This window comes from Gallinula chloropus, assembly GCF_964237585.1.
Source record: "Gallinula chloropus genome assembly, chromosome: 7".
Lineage (NCBI taxonomy): Eukaryota > Metazoa > Chordata > Aves > Gruiformes > Rallidae > Gallinula > Gallinula chloropus.
This window is the reverse complement of record NC_140092.1, coordinates 26,085,852-26,105,377: the sequence shown is the minus strand read 5'-3', so window position 1 is coordinate 26,105,377 and position 19,526 is coordinate 26,085,852. Positions and strand designations below refer to the sequence as shown.

At 45.9% G+C, this 19,526-nt stretch overlaps 1 protein-coding gene across 1 annotated transcript; it reads left to right on the top strand.

Annotated features, from left to right (window-relative positions):
• Nucleotides 1-691: 691 nt before the first annotated feature.
• On the top strand, nucleotides 692-12,917 carry SPARCL1 (SPARC like 1; the record flags this gene model as incomplete). The annotated part of the gene is made up of 9 exons (XM_084267034.1): nucleotides 692-745; nucleotides 2,024-3,151; nucleotides 4,235-4,296; nucleotides 4,919-5,063; nucleotides 6,175-6,295; nucleotides 7,054-7,190; nucleotides 8,993-9,141; nucleotides 10,567-10,715; nucleotides 12,889-12,917. The coding sequence occupies 9 exons, from the start codon at nucleotides 692-694 to the stop codon at nucleotides 12,915-12,917; spliced, it is 1,974 nt and encodes a 657-aa protein (XP_084123160.1).
• Between the last annotated feature and the right edge of the window lie 6,609 nt (nucleotides 12,918-19,526).

Sequence of the window (19,526 nt, the reverse complement as noted above, 5' to 3'; positions counted from 1 at the left end):
GTCAGGCTGGGTGTCAGGAAGAGGTTCTGTGCTGAGAGGGGGGTCGGGCGCTGGCACAGGCTCCCCAGGGAAGGGGTCCCAGCCCCGAGCTGGGCTGAGGGCAAGAAGCATCTGGCCACTGCGCTCAGTGCCCTGTGCTGCCTGGGCTGGGCTGTGTGGAGCCAGGAGTGGGACTGATGGGCCTGAGGGGTCCCTCCCAGCTCAGGGGGTTCTGGGATTTTCTGATTCTCTGATTTAATTATTCCTACTACAGCCACAAGGAAGAGCAGGCAGAAGACACCTTGGCCACAGAGATGCCACGATTCTGGTATTGTTTCAGAAATAGAGACATTTTCACAAAGTAGTGTCTCCTAAGAATAGGTAAAGGTTTACAGAGCTGAACCTATGTACATTCATAGCTCTGCCTAGTAATACCACTACAGTCTGTGAACACAGCACACCGCTGAAGTGCTGCAGAAGAATGAACACCAAAGCATCCTCTGGATAAGCTGGTCCAACACCTGAGATAACTGCACAATTTTATGGGTCTTCAGACTAAGCCAGTTACACAAGCCACTACATTGCTTTCCTCAGTCATCTCTAGACCATTATACCCAAACCCTAACTTCATTTCTTTTCATGTTGACAGCAGAAAGGAAACCTCTAAACCCCACCACTGTTCCATTACTGTCCTCTGCAAGATCTGAAAAGCATGAAGGCTGTCGTTCTCTTCGTTTGTCTTGTGGCATCTGCTTTTGCTATTCCAGTAAGTCCTTGTCGTGCTATCATTATTGGGCACTTCATTTCCCATTCCACAAATACTGTTATCTCACTGACCTATGAAAGACTTTATTTACATGAAAATATTGAATGTACTTGTCTATTCCAGAACCATCCCTCACACTACAAACTCAGAACCCATGGACAGAAAACTCCAGAAAAGGTAATTTTCTTGTTCTTTGACCATTAAGCAGCAGCCTATATCATTCATCTCAAATATATAACACACATTTCAGTTAAAAAACACAAAAGGAGGCCCGTCATCCCAAGAATTAGTACCAAGCATCTCATGCCTCACACACTACATAGCTAGAAAGAGAACAAAATCTAAAGCTCACAGTAGAAGTTCCCCATATTTGAAGCAGTTGCCATACCTGGATCCCCACCCAGATAATCATTATACCCATATTCATACCAGCAACAAGCTCCACTGACAGCTGAACTTGTGGTTATTGCTGCTCCCATAAGCAAGGAGGGTGCAGTGCTCAGTTTGTCAGACCAAGTGATCCCCTGCAGAGCCCATGGGGTCCAACCCCCTGCCAAAGCAGGGTCCCTAGGACAGGTCACACAGGTCAGTGTCCAGACAGGGCTGGAATCTCTCCAGAGAAGGAGACTCCACACCCCCTGGGCAGCCTGTCCCAGGGCTCCCTCACCCTCACCAGGAAGAAGTTCTTCCCCACATTAGGGTGGAACTTCCCCTGCTCCAACTTGAGGCCATCGGCCCTTGTCCTGTCCCCACAGACCCTGAGAAGAGGCTGCCCATGTCCCCTTGTGTCCCACCCTTCAGCTATTGATACCCATTGATCAGATCCCCTCTCAGCTGCTTCTTTTCTCCTTGCTGAACACCCCCAGTTCTTTCAGCCTCTTTTCCCAGGCCCCGTTATTTATCTGTGTAGGAAGATGAGTATCACATCCCCCTTCCCTGATGTAAGTGATAACTACCACAGCCTACAAACACCTGAAGTTAGGACATTAAATTACTTATTAAGCACACTGAGATTTCACAGGACACCCATACACACTGATCTCCTATAAATTGGTGTCTTCAGAAACTCCAGCAACAAAAGAACAGACAGAAATAAATTCCTGAAAAATGGAAGTCACACCAGCTGTGAACTTCATGCTCTGGGCTTGCATGAGAGGAGCATCTACAAAATACAATCAAGTCAGTGTCAAGCTTTGCAGTAGAAGGCAAAAATAACATCATGTTGACTTCAAATAAATTCTAGGGTTTATTTATCTACTTACCTTTTGTTTTTTTAAGACTGAAGATCTTCATCTTGAAGCCCCAGAGGAGGAGATCATAGGGAATGTAGATGAAGGTGATTTGCTGCTCAGTCACAAAAATGTAAAGCCAGAGGTGTCTGTACCAGATGCTGAGCACAGGGATGAGCTCCAGACCACTAAAAACCAAGGAAGAGCTGGTGAACATCAAGTGAAAAACAGCCTAAAGAGCATCAATTTCCTTGCACTGCACAATAAGCCAGGTTTGGCTTCTGATAACCAGGACAGTGGCAGAGAACAGTCCAGCTCTGAGCATCACCAGTTCAGGAGGCATGAGAAGCACAGCAATACAGCCAGTAAACATGTTCTAGGCAATGCTGAAAGTCCAGTGGATGGTCTCAGTCTGGAGCATGAGCAGAACATGTGGAAATATAATAAAAATACAGTTGGCATGTCTGGAATTAATAGTGAAAGTGATGAGGAAGGTGTGGAAGAGGATGAGAAATGGGGTGAAGAAACTGGTTACAGAGAACTGAAGCACAAAGGCGACCAGACAAATCAAGGCAGCCAATATAAAAGGCATCAAAATGAAAACAGTATGCAGTCTGATGGGATCCTGAGAGACTCCAGTCAACCAATCCAGGTAACCAAGAGACACGGTGAGAAATTTGACCTGGAAGAAGAGAGGGAGAACAGCCAGAAGAAGCCTTATAAAGAACCAATCCCCCATAATGAAAACCAGGATGAGAAAGGGCAAAGCCAAGAGAGGAAAGACAATAGTCAAGTAAACTATCAGAGCGATCACGACTCAGTGCTGGAAAGACAAGGTGTGGAGGACAGTAATGTTGATGATGATGGTCACGACAGTGGTGATGCTGGTGTCGAGGAAGACCCCAGCAATACCTGGAAAGAAGGAACCTATGAGGAAGAGGAGAGAATGCAGAGTAATGACCAGGAGAGCACCAGTACTGAACAGAAGGAGGAAGGAACCACTGAAGATGACACTGCAGTTCTTAGAGAGACCGAGGATTACGGAGATGTCACAATTCAAGACCTTATTCACTCTGAACAAGGTTATGATCATGAGGCACCTCATTCTGACAGAGAGCAAACACTGGTAGCAAGTAGCTCTGTTCAGAGCATGAATCCAATGGAAAGTGAAGATAAGGTAAGTTCTCTTTAAAATAAAGTTGGAACACTAGGAAAAAAGGGGGAACAGGTCCCATATTTAAATTCCTGATGATTGATTGAAAGAACATTTTGGATAAAATGATTATTAATAGGCAGGTCTCCTCTCCCCTTTTATTCACTACTCATCTGGTTCATGCTGGCCTTCACATACAACTTGCAGATGCATCGTACCAGAAAGGGAGTAAGTCCAGCTCACACAAGAGCTCCAGCCCTGATGTGCTGTGTGATGAAACACATACATAAAGACGGATACAAGACCTGGAACCCAGTCTCAAGCCAACTAGGAAAGGCTGTTTGCTCCCCTCTCCCAAAGAATTCAAACACTGCCATATAAAAGTGAAGAGTTTGGAAAGGCAGGGCTAGAGTTCCTGTAATTGTCATCCTAGAGACTAGGGAACTTCCACACAGGATGGCTGATCCTACAAAGGAGAACACTGCACCCAAATCTCCTGTACTCTGATAGCCATCAGATCACCAGTGAGCTGTGAGGGGTGTTCTGCCAAAGAAAGGAGTGGGCTTCCCTGTGGCTGTTAAATAAGCATTGGAATATTAACAGAAAATATTATAGGAGGCATCCATTTGAAAGAGGGCAGGCACCACAGCACCAAAGAAGGGTCAGAACTGAACACTCACACTTCCCATCTCCTGCTTCACCTGTCCAACCCAGCAGCTCCCAGTGCTGCTGCTCCCAGGCACTGCTGAGAGACAGTTTACACTCCCTGACTTGGAGAGCTCTGGTGCAGACTAAGACTTGAAGCACCAACTTTGCTGACCATAAGGCACTACACTGCTGTACATCAAGTACTGCAGAACCTCCAGGTTCCCAGGCCTTACTCAGGTCCTTCTCTCCACCTCCTACTTTTTGGTTTCCCCAAATAACAGGAGTGCCTTAGTACAACCAGAGGTTACACACTTCTTATGCATTTTGCACAACAACCTTTCTGCTGCAAGCAGAGGAAGCTGCACCTCAGCTCTGTATTTCTACCCAGAAAAATTCTGTCCAAGCATTTTTTCCTTCCCAAGATTTAAAACTTCTGCTTATATCTCCGTGACTGTCCAGGTTAAGACTTCAGGAGAGATGGAAAGCACAAGCAACAGGAGTGAGAACTCTCTCCTGGGTAAGTCACAAGCAAAGCCATCACATAGCTGCTAACTCAGTGCTGGGGAATCTGCTGGGCTGCATTTCTTTTCTGCCTTAGGCAGCACACTATTTTACATGACTAAAGCATGCTGGTGCATAATCCTGCATCACAGTAAATCTTCCCAGAGAATCCCTTCCGCCCACCCTTGGATTTACTCATTGGTTTGTGAAAAAACATTTGTAGACAGTGCACAAATTTGTGTGTTGGTTATAGAGGAAGGGGAATTACCTTGCATTGAAATGGTTCAGTTTCAAAACAGCAGCTTGAATTCGACCAGGAATGGGACAAGGGACAGTGCTGGAGTCAGCAGAGATGGATGGGTATGGCCAGGATGCTAGGAGTGAATGTCAACCCTTATAGAAGAAAGAGCTTTTTTTGAGAGAAATTTATTTCCTCAACCATTTTGAACCTGGGATTTCTAGAAGTCTCAAAAAATGTCTCATTTAAAGTCTGGCTCTTCCTTTTTCAATACAAGATCCAGCTGCATTTTAACAAACTTACAAAAAGCACTAGACTTTGGGGGGAACATTGGGCTGTGTTTTGTTTTGACTGTCAGCAGCAACTGACAGAAACACTCAGCCTCATCCCATCCCCTCTAACAGTCCCTCCTTCTCACTGTCACTGCTAGACCCATGTAGGAACTTCCACTGCAAAAGAGGTAGAGTCTGCCACATGGACAAACAAGGGAAACCCAGGTGTATTTGCCAAGATCCTGCTGCTTGCCCCTCCACCAAAGACTACGAGCATGTAAGTATCTCCTTCAGCACATGGCAAGGTGGGAAAGCTAACTAAAACGTTTACAAAATAATATATTCCCCTGCTAATATTTAGAATAATTCTAACCTAAAAAGCATGCCAGCACATTTGGGTGATTCTGGTAACTGTAAAAGTAGGTATGAAGTCCCCAAACTTACTGACTGTAGTTTGAGAACAGTGTGAACCATATAGCTAAGGAGTTACCTGAAGTGATTTGCTTCACGTGGTGTCTCAGGGATCATCAGAGCTCTTCCCTGTCTCTAAGCGTTCCATTTATCCATTTGATGGTTTAGAGCACATACCAAATAAGAATATATATTTAGCATAACAATCCTGTATCACCTCAGAAACTGTATTACTACCACACAAAAATAATACCCACCTGGAGTACTGTATCCAGTGCTGGGCTTCCCAGGGACAAAAAAGCCAGGGACCTCCTGGACAGAGTCCAGCGGAGGCTGCGAAGGGGATGAAGGGCCTGGAGCATCTCCCCTGCCAGGAAAGGCTGAGTGAGCTGGGGCTGTTCAGCCTGGAGAGAAGCAGCCTGAGAGGGGATCTGATCAATGGGGATCAATAGCTGAAGGGGGGGACACAGGGGGACATGGGCAGCCTCTTCTCAGGGTCTGTGGGGACAGGACAAGTGGCCATGGCCTCAAGTTGGAGCCCGGGAAGTTCCACCCCAATCTGGGGAAGAACTTCTTCCCAGTGAGGGTGAGGGAGCCCTGGGACAGGCTGCCCAGGGGGTGTGGAGTCTCCTTCTCTGGAGAGATTCCAGCCCTGTCTGGACGCCGACCTGTGTGACCTGTCCTAGGGACCCTGCTTTGGCAGGGGGTTGGACCCCATGGGCTCTGGAGGTCCCTTCCAACCCCTACCAGTCTGGGATTCTGTGAGATTCAAGTGTCTCAGAACTGGGTGTTTAAGTACAGACAACTGATCCCTGTGCAGGCAGACAACATTTACAATGTTCCATACTTCTGATCACATGCATTCACAACTGCTACTCCCTATGTTAACAATACTTTAATTAGTATAATGCTTATAAGAGGGACCAGGTTCTTTCTCAACGCAGGGGTCGTGGGGGGTTTGTTTTTCACCCCTCTAGGTCTGTGGCACGGATAACAAGACTTACGAGGGCACGTGTCAGCTCTTTGGCACCAAATGCCAACTCGAAGGGACAAAAATGGGACGCCAGCTGCACCTAGACTATGTGGGCTCCTGCAAATGTAAGGCTTGTCTCTCTATGAAGAATTCACCTAGTATAAAGAGCCAGTAGCCTTAACCACCAGCTAGCCCTGAGTTACCTCTCTTCTTCTCATGCTCTCCCCTTCTGCATAAATTATCTGCTAATCAAGACATTCAAACCCCAAACTAGTCTAAAAAGCCATTTTTTCTATAATTAAGGATATTAAGCATCTGAATCCTAAAGACATCCCTCCTATGTTCACACAAATTTGTTGTCAATCTTACCTTCCCCCTGTACTCTTACATGCATCTTCTATAGCATCTGAAGATGTTTTTTAATACCCTGACCAGAAAACCAGCATTTACAGCCAATTAGCAAATTAAAATGCCAAAAAAACCCTTAGATATCAAATGCAGAAGTCAGAATCTAAAAGCCAGAACCAATTTCCAAACTCTTCACTTGCTGCATACCCTGTGAGGAAAGTGTATGCTCCACCAGAATATTCCTTTGCTGTTGAGAACTCTGCTCTCATGCAAGTGATTGATAACAGTTTCACTGCACAGCTCTGCTCAGAAGCTGCACAGATAAAGGTTGTGGCTCCCACAACTGGTTAAGCATGTGCACCAAAGAACTGTAGATTTATAATTGAACCCATTTGTTGCATTCCCAAATGTGTGTATTCAATTCTAAGCTTAACTGGAAGTCTGCTGGTTAAAATCAAACCTAACTTGGCTGAGAAATGCTTGAATGGGGACTTAACAGATCATTTGTTAACAAAAGCTTTCCTGTTTGGCACAGACATCCCCCACTGTACTGATTATGAAGTGGCTCAGTTCCCCCTCCGGATGCGAGACTGGCTCAAAAACATCCTTATGCAATATTACCAACGGGATCTGGATACTTCTGCATTTCTGAATGAAAAGCAAAGGAGTAAGGTCAGCAACCCTGTTTAAATATGACCAGGCAGTTACCTTGTAAGTAACCACTTAAACACAGTGATTCACACCTTACAAGCTCTCCCTTTCCTATGAGATTCCCCTTCTGGTTAAGGCAATTTCCACTCAGATTCACAAGTTCCAAAATCCACTTAACACCTCCCCTTGCACTTACTTTAGCTGAGATGAATTTCTGCTCTGGATGTTGCTTTTGTCCAAGCAAATCCCTGCCAAGTACACTGCTTTGAAGTCAGTGTCTACAGACAAGAGGCAGAGAAGACAGGATTACTGCACACCTACATAAACACTTCGCTTGAGAGGACATGAAACAGCTTCTGTTCAGGGAAGTGCTTTGTGACAAACCTCTTGGAAAGATCAACTAATACGTAGATAAGGACGACCCAATTCATGGAGTCAATGCCATCTTCTAAAGGAGTTAAACTAAGCAGGCATAAGATGGAAGGTCTGGGTGTGGATAACTAATTAAAAGACAGAATAGTCAGCCAAGAGCTCACCTGTGGAGTCCCACCAGTTGAAAGGGCTGCTGTTCAGCTTTCATTAAGGGACCTGGAAGAGGAAGGTAGGTGACAAAGTCTCCTGACAATGCACAGGTAAGGAAAGGAAGGGTTCACCATGAAGAAAATCTCTCTGGGAATTCATGAGACTGAGCAGTCACGCATCAGGATTCAGTTCAGAATCACAACAGTTTAGGGGATCCCTGTCTTGGATCAACTGAAAGTAACTCCTCTTCTGTTCTTGAGACACTCCTGGTACTCAGCAATGACCACCAAAGTACCTGAGAACAGACTCAAGGATATAGTTTGCACTTCTTAATACAGCTACATACACTGTCCATCTACACCTTGCTATTCAAGGGCTATAAAATTACACATCTGATGCTCAGTTTTAAGAGAAAAGAGCTGCTTTCTACCATCCCATAGACCTGTGGTATCACACTATACTGGATCAAAATATTGATCACTATATAGATCCAAAAAAATTGGATCTATTACCAATGGGCCTTTTATTATTTTTTTTTAGCAAAGGCTTTATATCAAGTGAATTGATGCCAGCAGTTTGCTTTTGAAGAAATTGATGCCAAAACTGTCTAAAAAGCCATAACTGAGTTGTTAGGGCCTGGAACAGGCTGCCCAGGGAGGGGGCTGAGTCACCATCCCTAGATGTGTTTAAAGAAAGGCTAGATCAGGTACTTAGAGAGATGGGGACAGGAACGGTTGGACTTGATGATCTTAAAGGTCTTTTCCAACCTGAGGATTCTGTGAACTGTTAGAAAATAGTTAAACCAAGATCTGGGCTGCTCTAACTCTGCACCAGGAGGTACATGCAGGTGGATCACAGCAGGTCACAGCAGGCTTAAATAAAATATCCTTTGAACAACACCAAAGATGGCTTACAGTTACCAAGAGGGACACTGGCCTATCTGGAACATCTCATACTGAATGATATGAATTAAGTGATTTCTGAGGTAGTTTTTGGTGAGAAATAAACCGTGTGGCTTGCCTAAGGAAGGAACATCAAGGAATGTGGTAACATTGGTTTCATCTCCTACTAACCTGAGGCTACCACCCTGCTTTGGTGAGTCTGATGATTAGGCCACCAGGAATTTATCTATTTATCTTCCTTTCTAGTTACTACCAGAAAACACTACAACCCATTTCCCCACTGGTGTTGTACCAAGTTTCTTTCCTCCAAACCATCTCCTTGCTGAATAGTTTCTCTTCAAGACAGATCTTAATTCCTAAATCACAAAAAGAATATATCCATTTCTCTGTTGTGTTCAGGTGAAAAAAATCTACCAGAATGACAAGCGCCTGCTGGGTGGTGACCACACAGTTGAGCTGCTTCTCCATGACTTTGAGAAGAACTATCACATGTATGTGTATCCTGTGCACTGGCAGTTCCATCAGCTGGATCAGCACCCTGTTGACAGGTAAAAGAAAAATTACCTTTGCAGGTTCAGTTCCATTTTGTTGTTTAAGGTCAGACTGGTTTTGAAACCACTTTAAGGCTTTTCTATAGATAGGACCTGTCCCTCAGCTGGCAGAAGCCAGTATCTCCATGTCTAAGGAGGCATTCATCTCTAACTACTCTGCCCTTGGGAGGCCCCAGCTGGAGTCCTGTGTCCAGAGCTGGGGCCCCAATACAAGAAAGATGTGGGGCTGTTGGAGAGGGGTCAGAGGAGCCACGGAGATGCTCAGAGGGCTGGAGCAGCTCCCCTATGGAGAGAGGCTGAGGGAGTTGGGCTGGTTCAGCCTGGAGAAGAGAAGGCTGTGGGGGGACCTCATTGCAGCCTTCCCGTCCCTGAAGGAAGCAGAGGAACAGGAGGGGAATCAGCTTGTTAAAAGGGTAGACAATGGCAGGACAAGAGGGAATGGATTAAAACTAAAGGAAAGGTGGGAAGTTCTTTCCAGAGAGAGTGGTGAGGGGCTGGAAGGGGCTGCCCAGAGAGGGGGTGGGTGCCCCATCCCAGGGGGTGTCCAAGGCCAGGTTGGATGGGGCCCTGGGCAACCTTCTGTAGCTCCAGGCCTGGAGGTTGGTGGCCCTGCCTGTGGCAGGGGGCTGGAACTCTGTGCCCCTTGTGGTCCCTTCCAACCCAGACCAGTCTGTGATTCTGTGGTTCTAACAGAACGTCTCTCACTGTCTTGCTGGAGCCGTGTCTTATGTCAGAACTGGCTATCCTCTTGCCTTTCATAATCACATATTACACCTTAAGCTTTACAGCATCTTAATAGCTACTGATGCCCTGATCCTGGAAGAAAAGAAGGTTCATGCTACAACTGAAATTAGGAGCAACAGGCTGAGTGCAAAGGGCAGAGGCCTGTCTGCAGTGAATGGATAAACAAAAGCCCCAAAACTGTGGGTACCAGAGTTTTGAACTAACACTGCTGAAGTTTAAGGAGCAGAGATAGTGAGACAGCACCACTGTCACAGTTTAGAGGAAGCCTCCCAGGCTCCTGAGAACATGACTCAGATCTCAGGCTGCTGGTCATGACACTCAGTGGTGGGATCCATGTTTCAAGGCTGCAGGCCCTCAATACCTCATGCTGATCACGCCTGCTGTCTCAGAACACAGCTAAGAATCTTTGCAAGCCTGACCTCCTGAAGGTGAATGGCAGAACTCCACAACTGATGAGTCACAAACAGGTCCTGGTAATACTTGTTCTTGGAAAAAACCCGTTAGCAAACAAATAGCAATTAAACATATTAACGACCTGGGAAAGATTCACTACAGAACCACCCCGACAGAACCCACCAGGGCACCTCTGTTGTCATTTTCTAGCAGTGCAGATAATCTTTAATTATCCTGATGATTTATTAATGAGACACTGCTCTCCATACCTGTTCTTTCTTTCAGGTTATTAACACACTCTGAGCTCGCACCGCTGAGAGCCTCCCTTGTGCCCATGGAACACTGCATCACCCGCTTCTTCCAAGAGTGCGATGAAGACCAGGACAAACTCATCGCTCTGAAGGAATGGTGCCACTGCTTTGGGATCAAAGAAGGTAAACCTGAAAGAACAGGTAGATGTACAGGACAAAATGTTCCTATCAAGATGAGGCATGCTCTCATGGGAAAGAAACTGTTGCCAGAAGCTGTGCATGGAGACAAATGGAGCAGTAAGACATGACTGTATAAGGTGGAAAGGTTCTGGATTGTTCTATAAGGAAAAGTAATATTTTCATGATGAAAAATTTAGGAGGTGGTGTGTACCATCAAGTCATTCCTGTGTGGTGCCTGAGCCTAGATATTCTGCATGGTTGTATCTTAAGAAATGAAATTTTATCCTTCAGTGCCAAAGGAAGGAAACAGAGCTTGTGCTTTTGAATCAGTGTTCAAAGCATGCTGATGGAAAAGGCATTTAAAGATCTCAAGCCAAGTAGGGAAAACAGCAGAGATATCTCACTGATCAAGTAATTAAGTTTACCTCTAGATTACTGTATTCAACAGAAATGCTGTCATCACACTACAGTTGATGGCCACAGAATCGTAGGGGTTGGAAGGGCCCTCCAGAGCCCATCAAGTCCAACCCCCTGCCAAAGCAGGGTCCCTAGGACAGGTCACACAGGTTGGCGTCCAGACAGCGCTGGAATCTCTCCAGAGAAGGAGACTCCACACCCCCTGGGCAGCCTGTCCCAGGGCTCCCTCACCCTCACTGGGAAGAAGTTCTTCCCCACATTGGGGCGGAACTTCCCAGGCTCCAACTTGAGGCCATCGGCCCTTGTCCTGTCCCCACAGACACTGAGAAGAGGCTGCCCATGTCCCCCTGTGTCCCACCCTTCAGCTATTGATCCCCATTGATCAGATCCCCTCTCAGGCTGCTTCTCTCCAGGCTGAACAGCCCCAGCTCCCTCAGCCTTTCCTGGCAGGGAAGATGCTCCAGGCCCTTCATCCCCTTCGCAGCCTCCGCTGGACTCTCTCCAGAAGATCAAACCATGTAGTTTACGGGTCAGACCATGTAGTTTACCTAACCTGGCAGATGCTCAGACGATGCCCACCAGACCACGTGCATCAGGAGGCTTAGGCAGAGGCAGGGACAATTTTGGAATCCTAAATGGGCTGGGCATGTTGGCTCAGCTCAATCCACACAGAGACTCCTCTAGGAAAGTTAAAAGCTGGGTAACACCTGCGCTGGTGACATCTCCACAGTCAGGCAGCAGCTGAGCAGAAGCTGTCATGACAGCAGTTTCACATTACAAAGCTGCATTCAGCCTAAAGCACTTTCTCAACCTGCCACCTTCTGATCCAGCCCTGAGTGACAGCTGAACAATCCTGCCAGTCATTAAGCAAGGGCTGCTATACAGCACAGGTTGATCCTGGAACAATACGTGACAGAAGCTGTTAGGCTAAACATGTGGATTGAAGAACTGTGTCCAAATTCCTACTAGCAGCTCCCTAACTGTAAGTGGGGGCTGATTCTGTTCAGAGATGAGACATGCAGAGCCTTTCTTCTCAGAAATCTTCCAGCTCTTCTGATGACAATCTACCAGCCACAAACTGTGCAGAGGCAAAGCTGCAGCAAGTTACCAGAACACATGTACTGTTGCCAATAGCTGCTCAAAGAGGGGTTTAGGATCAGTCATTTGTGACAAGGGGGGTGGAAGGGATTCTTATGTCCCAATCTGTGATCCAGGGCTAGAAAAAAGAAACTGTGAAGGGTCTGAATGGGCTGAATGTGATAGCAGCAACCACACTCAGCTTCTGCTAGGCACAGCATGCCCTACACGAGCACTCCAAAACTGTAATCACTGAATCCCAGACTGGTCTGGGTTGGAAGGGACCCCAAGGATCACAGAGCTCCAACCCCCCTGCCACAGGCAGGGCCACCAACCTCCAGGCCTGGAGCTACACAAGGGTGCCCAGGGCACCATCCAACCTGGCCTTGAACACCCCCAGGGACGGGGCACCCACTACCTCTCTGGGCAGCCCCTTCCAGCCCCTCACCACTCTCTCTGCAGAGAACTTCCCCCTAAGATCTCATCTAACCCTTCCCTCCTTCAGCTTCACTCCATCCCCCTTGTCCTGCCAGTCTCTGCCCTTGAACAAGCTGATTCCCCTCCTGTCTCTCTGCTCCCTACAGGTACTGTAAGGCTTAAATTTATCACTTTGACAGTGATACAGCACAAAAATGTCTCTGTGGATCAGACATTAACAACATTTTCTTCTTTTTTCTTACAGAAGACATAAATGAAAATCTCCTGTTCTGAGCCTGGCTGAACAGAATCCTAGTGCTGCACTAAAACTGGTGAAACACTCAAGTCCCATTAATTTCTGGAATTAACAGCTTCAAAGGTTTCAAGAGGTTCACTGCATTCTTATCTGGTAACACAAGTGCAGAAAAGTTCTAATTAACAGCAGAAAAAAATAACTACTCCAAGTGGATCAGAGCTGAACAACCTGTCCTTCCCCCTGCATATATCCATGATAACTCTGAACCAGTAATTAGTACTAACCTGATAACTGAGCTGTTCACAAAGCCGCTCAGTAGAATTATAGGATGTGGATTTTACTATATGATGAAGAAAATTGCCTTGACATAGGACTTATTTCCTGTATTGGCAGCTTAACATTCTGCATAGAAGTCTTGAATAAAACAGAAGTCTACCTAGATATATGGTATATCCTTTCTTTTACCATCTCCCAACTTTTGCTTGCCTGAAGGCAGGCACAATTTAGGCATAGCAAACAGGACAGAATGAGATTATTCCTGAATCTCATTAACTTTGTGATTTTAAGCCAAGCACTTCACCAAAAACACTCCAGGCATGCTCTGCTGTAAGCAAGAAGCCCCACGAGCTATTCTTTCACCTGGAACATGTCACCTTTCCATTCAGAAGAAAATGGGATGCAGAAATGCTGGTTTGGTAAGCTCAGTTGAAGTCCACTTGCCTCTCTCTAATTTGCTCTGAACAAGGCAGAGCTGCTAATCCCAGCCCAACCAGGCCTAATGCACTGGGAGACATGGAATCAAGCTATGAATATTTCCAACACAGGAGCATCTCATAAAAACAAAAGATTATTTCCCATCAAAACCAGTTTCACTGACAGTTTCTCCTGTAAGCCTGACCCTTCACTTCTGTTAACATCACACAGTGTATATAAACCAACCTGGATTGCATGTACAGAAGCATATTCTCTGTGCCAACTCCATTTGAAAAAGATCCTTTCTCTGGGACTTCAAATGTCTCAGGGAAAAAGTAATTCTGACAGCATTTCTTCTGCCTGACTGCAGCCTGTTGATCTTTCAACAGCCAGCCAAGAGTCAGCCACCTTCAAACAATCAAATACAGTTCACACCAGAACAAATCACAAGGGATTGCCCAATTCTCCACTGAGAATCAAGTACTAGGAAAAAACCACCATTAACTTAAATTTATCTGGGCAAACAGGGACGATATCTCTGGAAACAGTCCAAGCGCTGCGGGGCAAACACCAACCAAGATGATTACAGCTGTGGATATTTGAAGTAGCTCATACATTAAGCAGCAGATCAGCATCCCACATGTTTTGAAATGCTCAGTGATGCTACTGTTTCCCCTGCTAGACAGAGAAAAAGAGCATTTGCCACTGTACATGTAGATAGGTGCTGTGCTCGCAGTACAAGAAACATTTTCATCTCAGCTCTTGTAGACCAGGCTGGTGCAAGCACCAGCAGTATTTCATCTACAGCTTGGAAGGATGTTAATGATGATAAACAAAAGCTAGTTTCACCCTCAAGACTTTAACTATACTGTTGCTATTCGAGCTTGACTTACATTTTAATGATTATTATTTCTTCATTTTGTGAAGTAGGTAAGATAAAGTGATAGTTTATGACCTTCTGTTTCCATTTAGTTTTAATGAACCTAATTAAACATCGGTTTAATCATAAGTATTTTCCATCTCTACAGGTAAGAGTCAGTCAATTCACATTCCTACCAAGACTCAGGCACCCTGAGACACACACACACACACACATATGCACATACACAGAGTACACACACAAAATGTACTTACTGCTCACACTTAGACCATGGCAGAGTCTTACCCATTCTGGGAAGCTGCTTATAACATGAGGAGGACTAAAATTACCTAACCTCCTGACCTTCCCTCTATTTCAGCTAGAACAGCAGATCAGTGTTAAGTGAGAAGAGGAGTGTTAGACAGGTCCATGACAGGGTATCAGAATGCAGCCATAACTTCCAATCCTAATGGAAGACTCACTACATGGTGGATATCCCAGGAGAAACAGCCACCTGTGCTTCTTCTCTCCTTATACTCTAAGTCAAAGCACTCACTGCTACAGGTGTTAATACCCAAGCAGACACTCCTTCCCTCTGATCCAGGACAACTACTAAATCCTCTGTAGATCAAGTCTGTCCTCAGAACCTAGAGCTGAAGGTATCAGGGTGAGCATCCTCATCAGCTACATGCACTAATGCCCATAACAATCAATTCAACAGAAACTGACTACTCTCATCCACTTCAGTCTCACCTGCTATCAGGCAGGACATTCAGCTCTCAAGGCAACCATGAACTCCCCCTCCACTAAATGTGGCTTGAATCACCATGAGTAGAGCTTTCAAGACATCACAAATAGGCTTAAAAACAGGAAAAAAAAGTTTAACTATATTTTGTTAGTTTAGGCTTAAGAAGGAACAGAACACCATAAATACCACAGATGAGCAACACCTGAAAAAGAAGGTGTTGCACCACCACCTCACCAGTGATTCTGGCTCAACAGTCCATGCCAACAGGTGTGGGGACACAATTTTACGCTTTGGGGCAAAACATTGAACAATTTTGCATGAATGCTTCCCAAAAAACCCCCATCCTTATGCTATAAACTCGAGATAACATGTTTTTCTTGATGGCCTTGCATGTACTCTACAGAAAAAGATCCAATTAGCATTTCAGCACTTTTCCCAAATATATCTGAAGTGAGTTTCCATTTTTATCTGGTTTTGGGTTTGGTTTGGCTTTTTTTTTTTTTTATTCCAGGGGCTGTTAATAGTTACTTTCCTTGAGGATGAGAACAATCTTTCCAACTAGTCAACAAATAACTGCACAAACACAACATGCCAATGTACAAAATGCTATAAAAAGCATGTTTTCTTTCTGCTCTTTTATCCCTGTGCTGTGACCAGAATCTACTCTGCTGCCTCCAAAACAGGGAAATAGGATGCTCTGTAACAAATACACAGTTCCACTTGCACTGTATTGAGAATGCATGTGAGATCCAGCAAGTATGCACTATGCTTCACACCCTCAGACACGTGCCCAGAAAAAAGCAGTGAGATGAGCTGTTGGTCTTGGACAGATCCAACACAATGCCAAGTTCTGAATTGCTTCCTACAATATTTTCCCCAAATATATGTAGTAATTTATAACTTAATTGCCAGTTCAGGCTTTTCTACTAAATTAATGACTAAACAGGAAGACCAAGAAAACATTGTAATTGAAAATTACACTCGGCACTGGTGAGGCTGCACCTTGAGTGCTGGGTCCAGTTCTGGGCTCCTCACTCCAGCCAAGCATTCCTCCAGCCTCACTAAAGTGCAGAACCCTGAAGTCAGAGTATCTATATTGAAAAAAACCACCACAAATGCCCCTTTTATAACACACAATTCTGTTGCCAAACCTGTCAATCCTCTGAAGATTAGTAGAGGTCAGTAAAAAAAAGGTTTCTTTATCAGTTGAGAAGTAAACTAAACATCCAAAAGGTCTCAGGAAGATATGATTCACAATGCCTTGTGGCTCTCTGATGTAAGCTGTAGTACTCAAACTGTATATATAGGCACCAGCCATTCACACACCACCTATCCCCAGATCTTCCAACTTCACCTGATCTACCCACCAGCTGACCAACATGCAATCCAAAGGTAACGTAGATGCTTTCACCTTACTGGGGCTTGCTTTCATAGCAGTAATCACATGTGGTATGGCTGTAGGCTGCATGGCTGTGAATGGGAAGGAAAAGCTTTTCCCCCCACTGTAAGAGTGGTCAAGCAGAGGTTGCCTGGAGAGGTTGTGGGTTCTCCATTCTCAGAGATGCTTCAAAAGCTGGCTGGACAATCCTGAACAAGCTGAGCCTGTTTGAGAGCACCTGGGGAATGGACTAAACAATCTGCAGAGGGTCCCTGCCAACCTCGACTATTCTGTGAGTCTGAGAGTAGGTGACAAGAGCTGCCTGCAGAAATACCAACACTCTGCTGCTGCTATGCCTGTGGCTTCAAACAAAGAGATTTGCAAAAGGCTTCCATGAGGATTGTTAGGAAGGAGTAAAATTAGGGAGAGCTGGAATCAAATCCCAAAATAATGAGAAGTAAAATTCTGTCCTAGGGACCCTGCTTTGGCAGGGGGTTGGACTCGATCTCTTGAGGTCCCTTCCAACCCCCATGATCCTCTGATTCTGACAAGATCTCAAAGCACCAAGGCAGGAGAGAGAAATATAGCAAGTTTTATTCTATGGCTGGCCAGATATATGATCAACTAAAACACAGAGATGACAGTTAAGGTCACACCACAAGCAATACTCAACTAGGGATAGCTCCTGCTGTCTAATTTTCCCTTCCCTCTACATGGAGGAGAACCATACTCCCCTCCAGGTTGTTGTTTTGCCAAAACCAGGACACTAAGATGTTTGTTTTCAATCTGCTTCATAGGACTGTCTCTCAAAATGCAGTTCCTGCTGCTTTCCTGTATTCTGAACATGGTTATCACTGTTGCCAACGCAGTAAGTGCTGAAGGAGAAACTAAACCGGCATCTGATGTGGGAATGTTAACATCATAACCTGGAAATCACATGCTTTTAAACACAGCAGCCTTAAAAATACTCATGTAGGGTATGGGCCTAAGCTGGTTTATGTTGCCATTCTAGATTGTCAGCTTATTATTGAGGCCTCCTTAAAATTTCAAGAAAAAAACCTGTAAGCATTTGTTACTGGCTTGTATCAGAAACAGTGTGGCCAGTAGGTGTGGGGAGGGGATTGTGCCCTGTACTGGGCATTGGTGAGGCTGCACCTCAAGTGCTGGGTCCAGTTCTGGGCTCCTCACCATAAGAAGGACATGGAGGTCCTGGAGCGAGTCCAGAGAAGGGCAACCAGGCTGGGGAAGGGGCTGGAGGGCAAATCCTCTGAGAAGCGGCTGAGGGAGCTGGGGGTGTTCAGCCTGGAGAAGAGGAGGCTGAGGGGAGACCTTCTCCCCACTTCCACGGCCCTGCCAGGAGGGTGCAGAGAGGTGGGCGATGGTCTCTTCAGCCAGGGGACAGGAGATGGGACGAGGGGGAATGGCCTCAAGCTGCCCCAGGGCAGGGTCAGCTCAGATGGGAGGGAAAAGTTCTTCCCTGGCAGAGTTGTGGGGCTGTGGCACAGGCTGCCCAGGGAGGGGGCTGAGTCCCCACCCCTGGGTGTGTTTAACAGATGGGGAGATGAGGTGCTCAGGGATGTGGTTTAGCACAGGGACAGGAACAGTTGGACTTGATTATCTCAAAGGTCTTTTCCAACCTCGTGATTCTGTAACCAGCTCCTATCCAGCTCAACAAGGGGGACAGTATTTTCTTGATAAGCTATTTCAGCTGACAGTATTACAGACATTTGCTTTCTAACAGGAAAAGAAAAAAATCATAAGCAAAAGAAAGTATTTGACAATTTAATATTAAAAAAAACAAAGGAAAAAAAAAGCAGGAGGAATTATACTTTACTCTAAAAGCAAATTCTTTTTCTGCAGGACCATGAAGGCTCTGGTGCTGACGATGATGACAACCCTTTTGTAAGCTAACAGAATCCCACTGGCCCTACACCATTTGTATTTAACTGGGGATTTGGGTACTGACACCAGGTAACTCTTTTCACAGGATCGATTTTGGTTCTACCGCTTCTGGCGCAGAGTTCTTAACCGTAGAGGCGGCAGGGCTGCTCTAGAGGCATATTATAAAGATCAAATCTAAGGTAAGTGAACTGTCTGGTAATACTGAGGGACATAAGACTGCCAGAAGCTCTAGCTGGCCTGGGAGCACTCCACTGGGAATACTGACAGCAACTTCTAAATGAAAACCTACCACAGAAGGGAGCTGGGGATTTATCTTTGTTTTCTAATTAGCAGACATGCATTCTACGGGGTAGTTGTTGTGGGCTTTTAATATGACAAACTTAACTTCTTCAGCCTGAGAAGGGGTTACGAAATTTGAGAAAGTTCTGCTGCTGTTTCTTAGTGTTAGGTTGGGTATCCTGGTCCTCAGGGACAGATAAACTCTTAGATATTAGGAAAAAAAAAAAAAAAAAAAGGAGGGGATCCTCCCCCTCTGCTCTGCCCTGGTCAGGCCCCACCTGGAGTGTTGTGTCCAGTGCTGGGCTCCCCAAGACAAAAAAGCCAGGGATCTCCTGGACAGAGTCCAGCGGAGGCTGCGAAGGGGATGAAGGGCCTGGAGCATCTCCCCTGCCAGGAAAGGCTGAGTGAGCTGGGGCTGTTCAGCCTGGAGAGAAGCAGCCTGAGAGGGGATCTGATCAATGGGGATCAATAGCTGAAGGGTGGGACACAGGGGGACATGGGCAGCCTCTTCTCAGTGTCTGTGGGGACAGGACAAGGGGCCATGGCCTCAAGTTGGAGCAGGGGAAGTTCCACCCCAATGTGGGGAAGAACTTCTTCCCGGTGAGGGTGAGGGAGCCCTGGGACAGGCTGCCCAGGGGGTGTGGAGTCTCCTTCTCTGGAGAGATTCCAGCCCCGTCTGGACGCCACCTGTGTGACCTGTCCTAGGGACCCTGCTTTGGCAGGGGGTTGGACCCCATGGACTCTGGAGGTTCCTTCCAACCCCTGTGATTCTGTCATCCTGTTGAGGG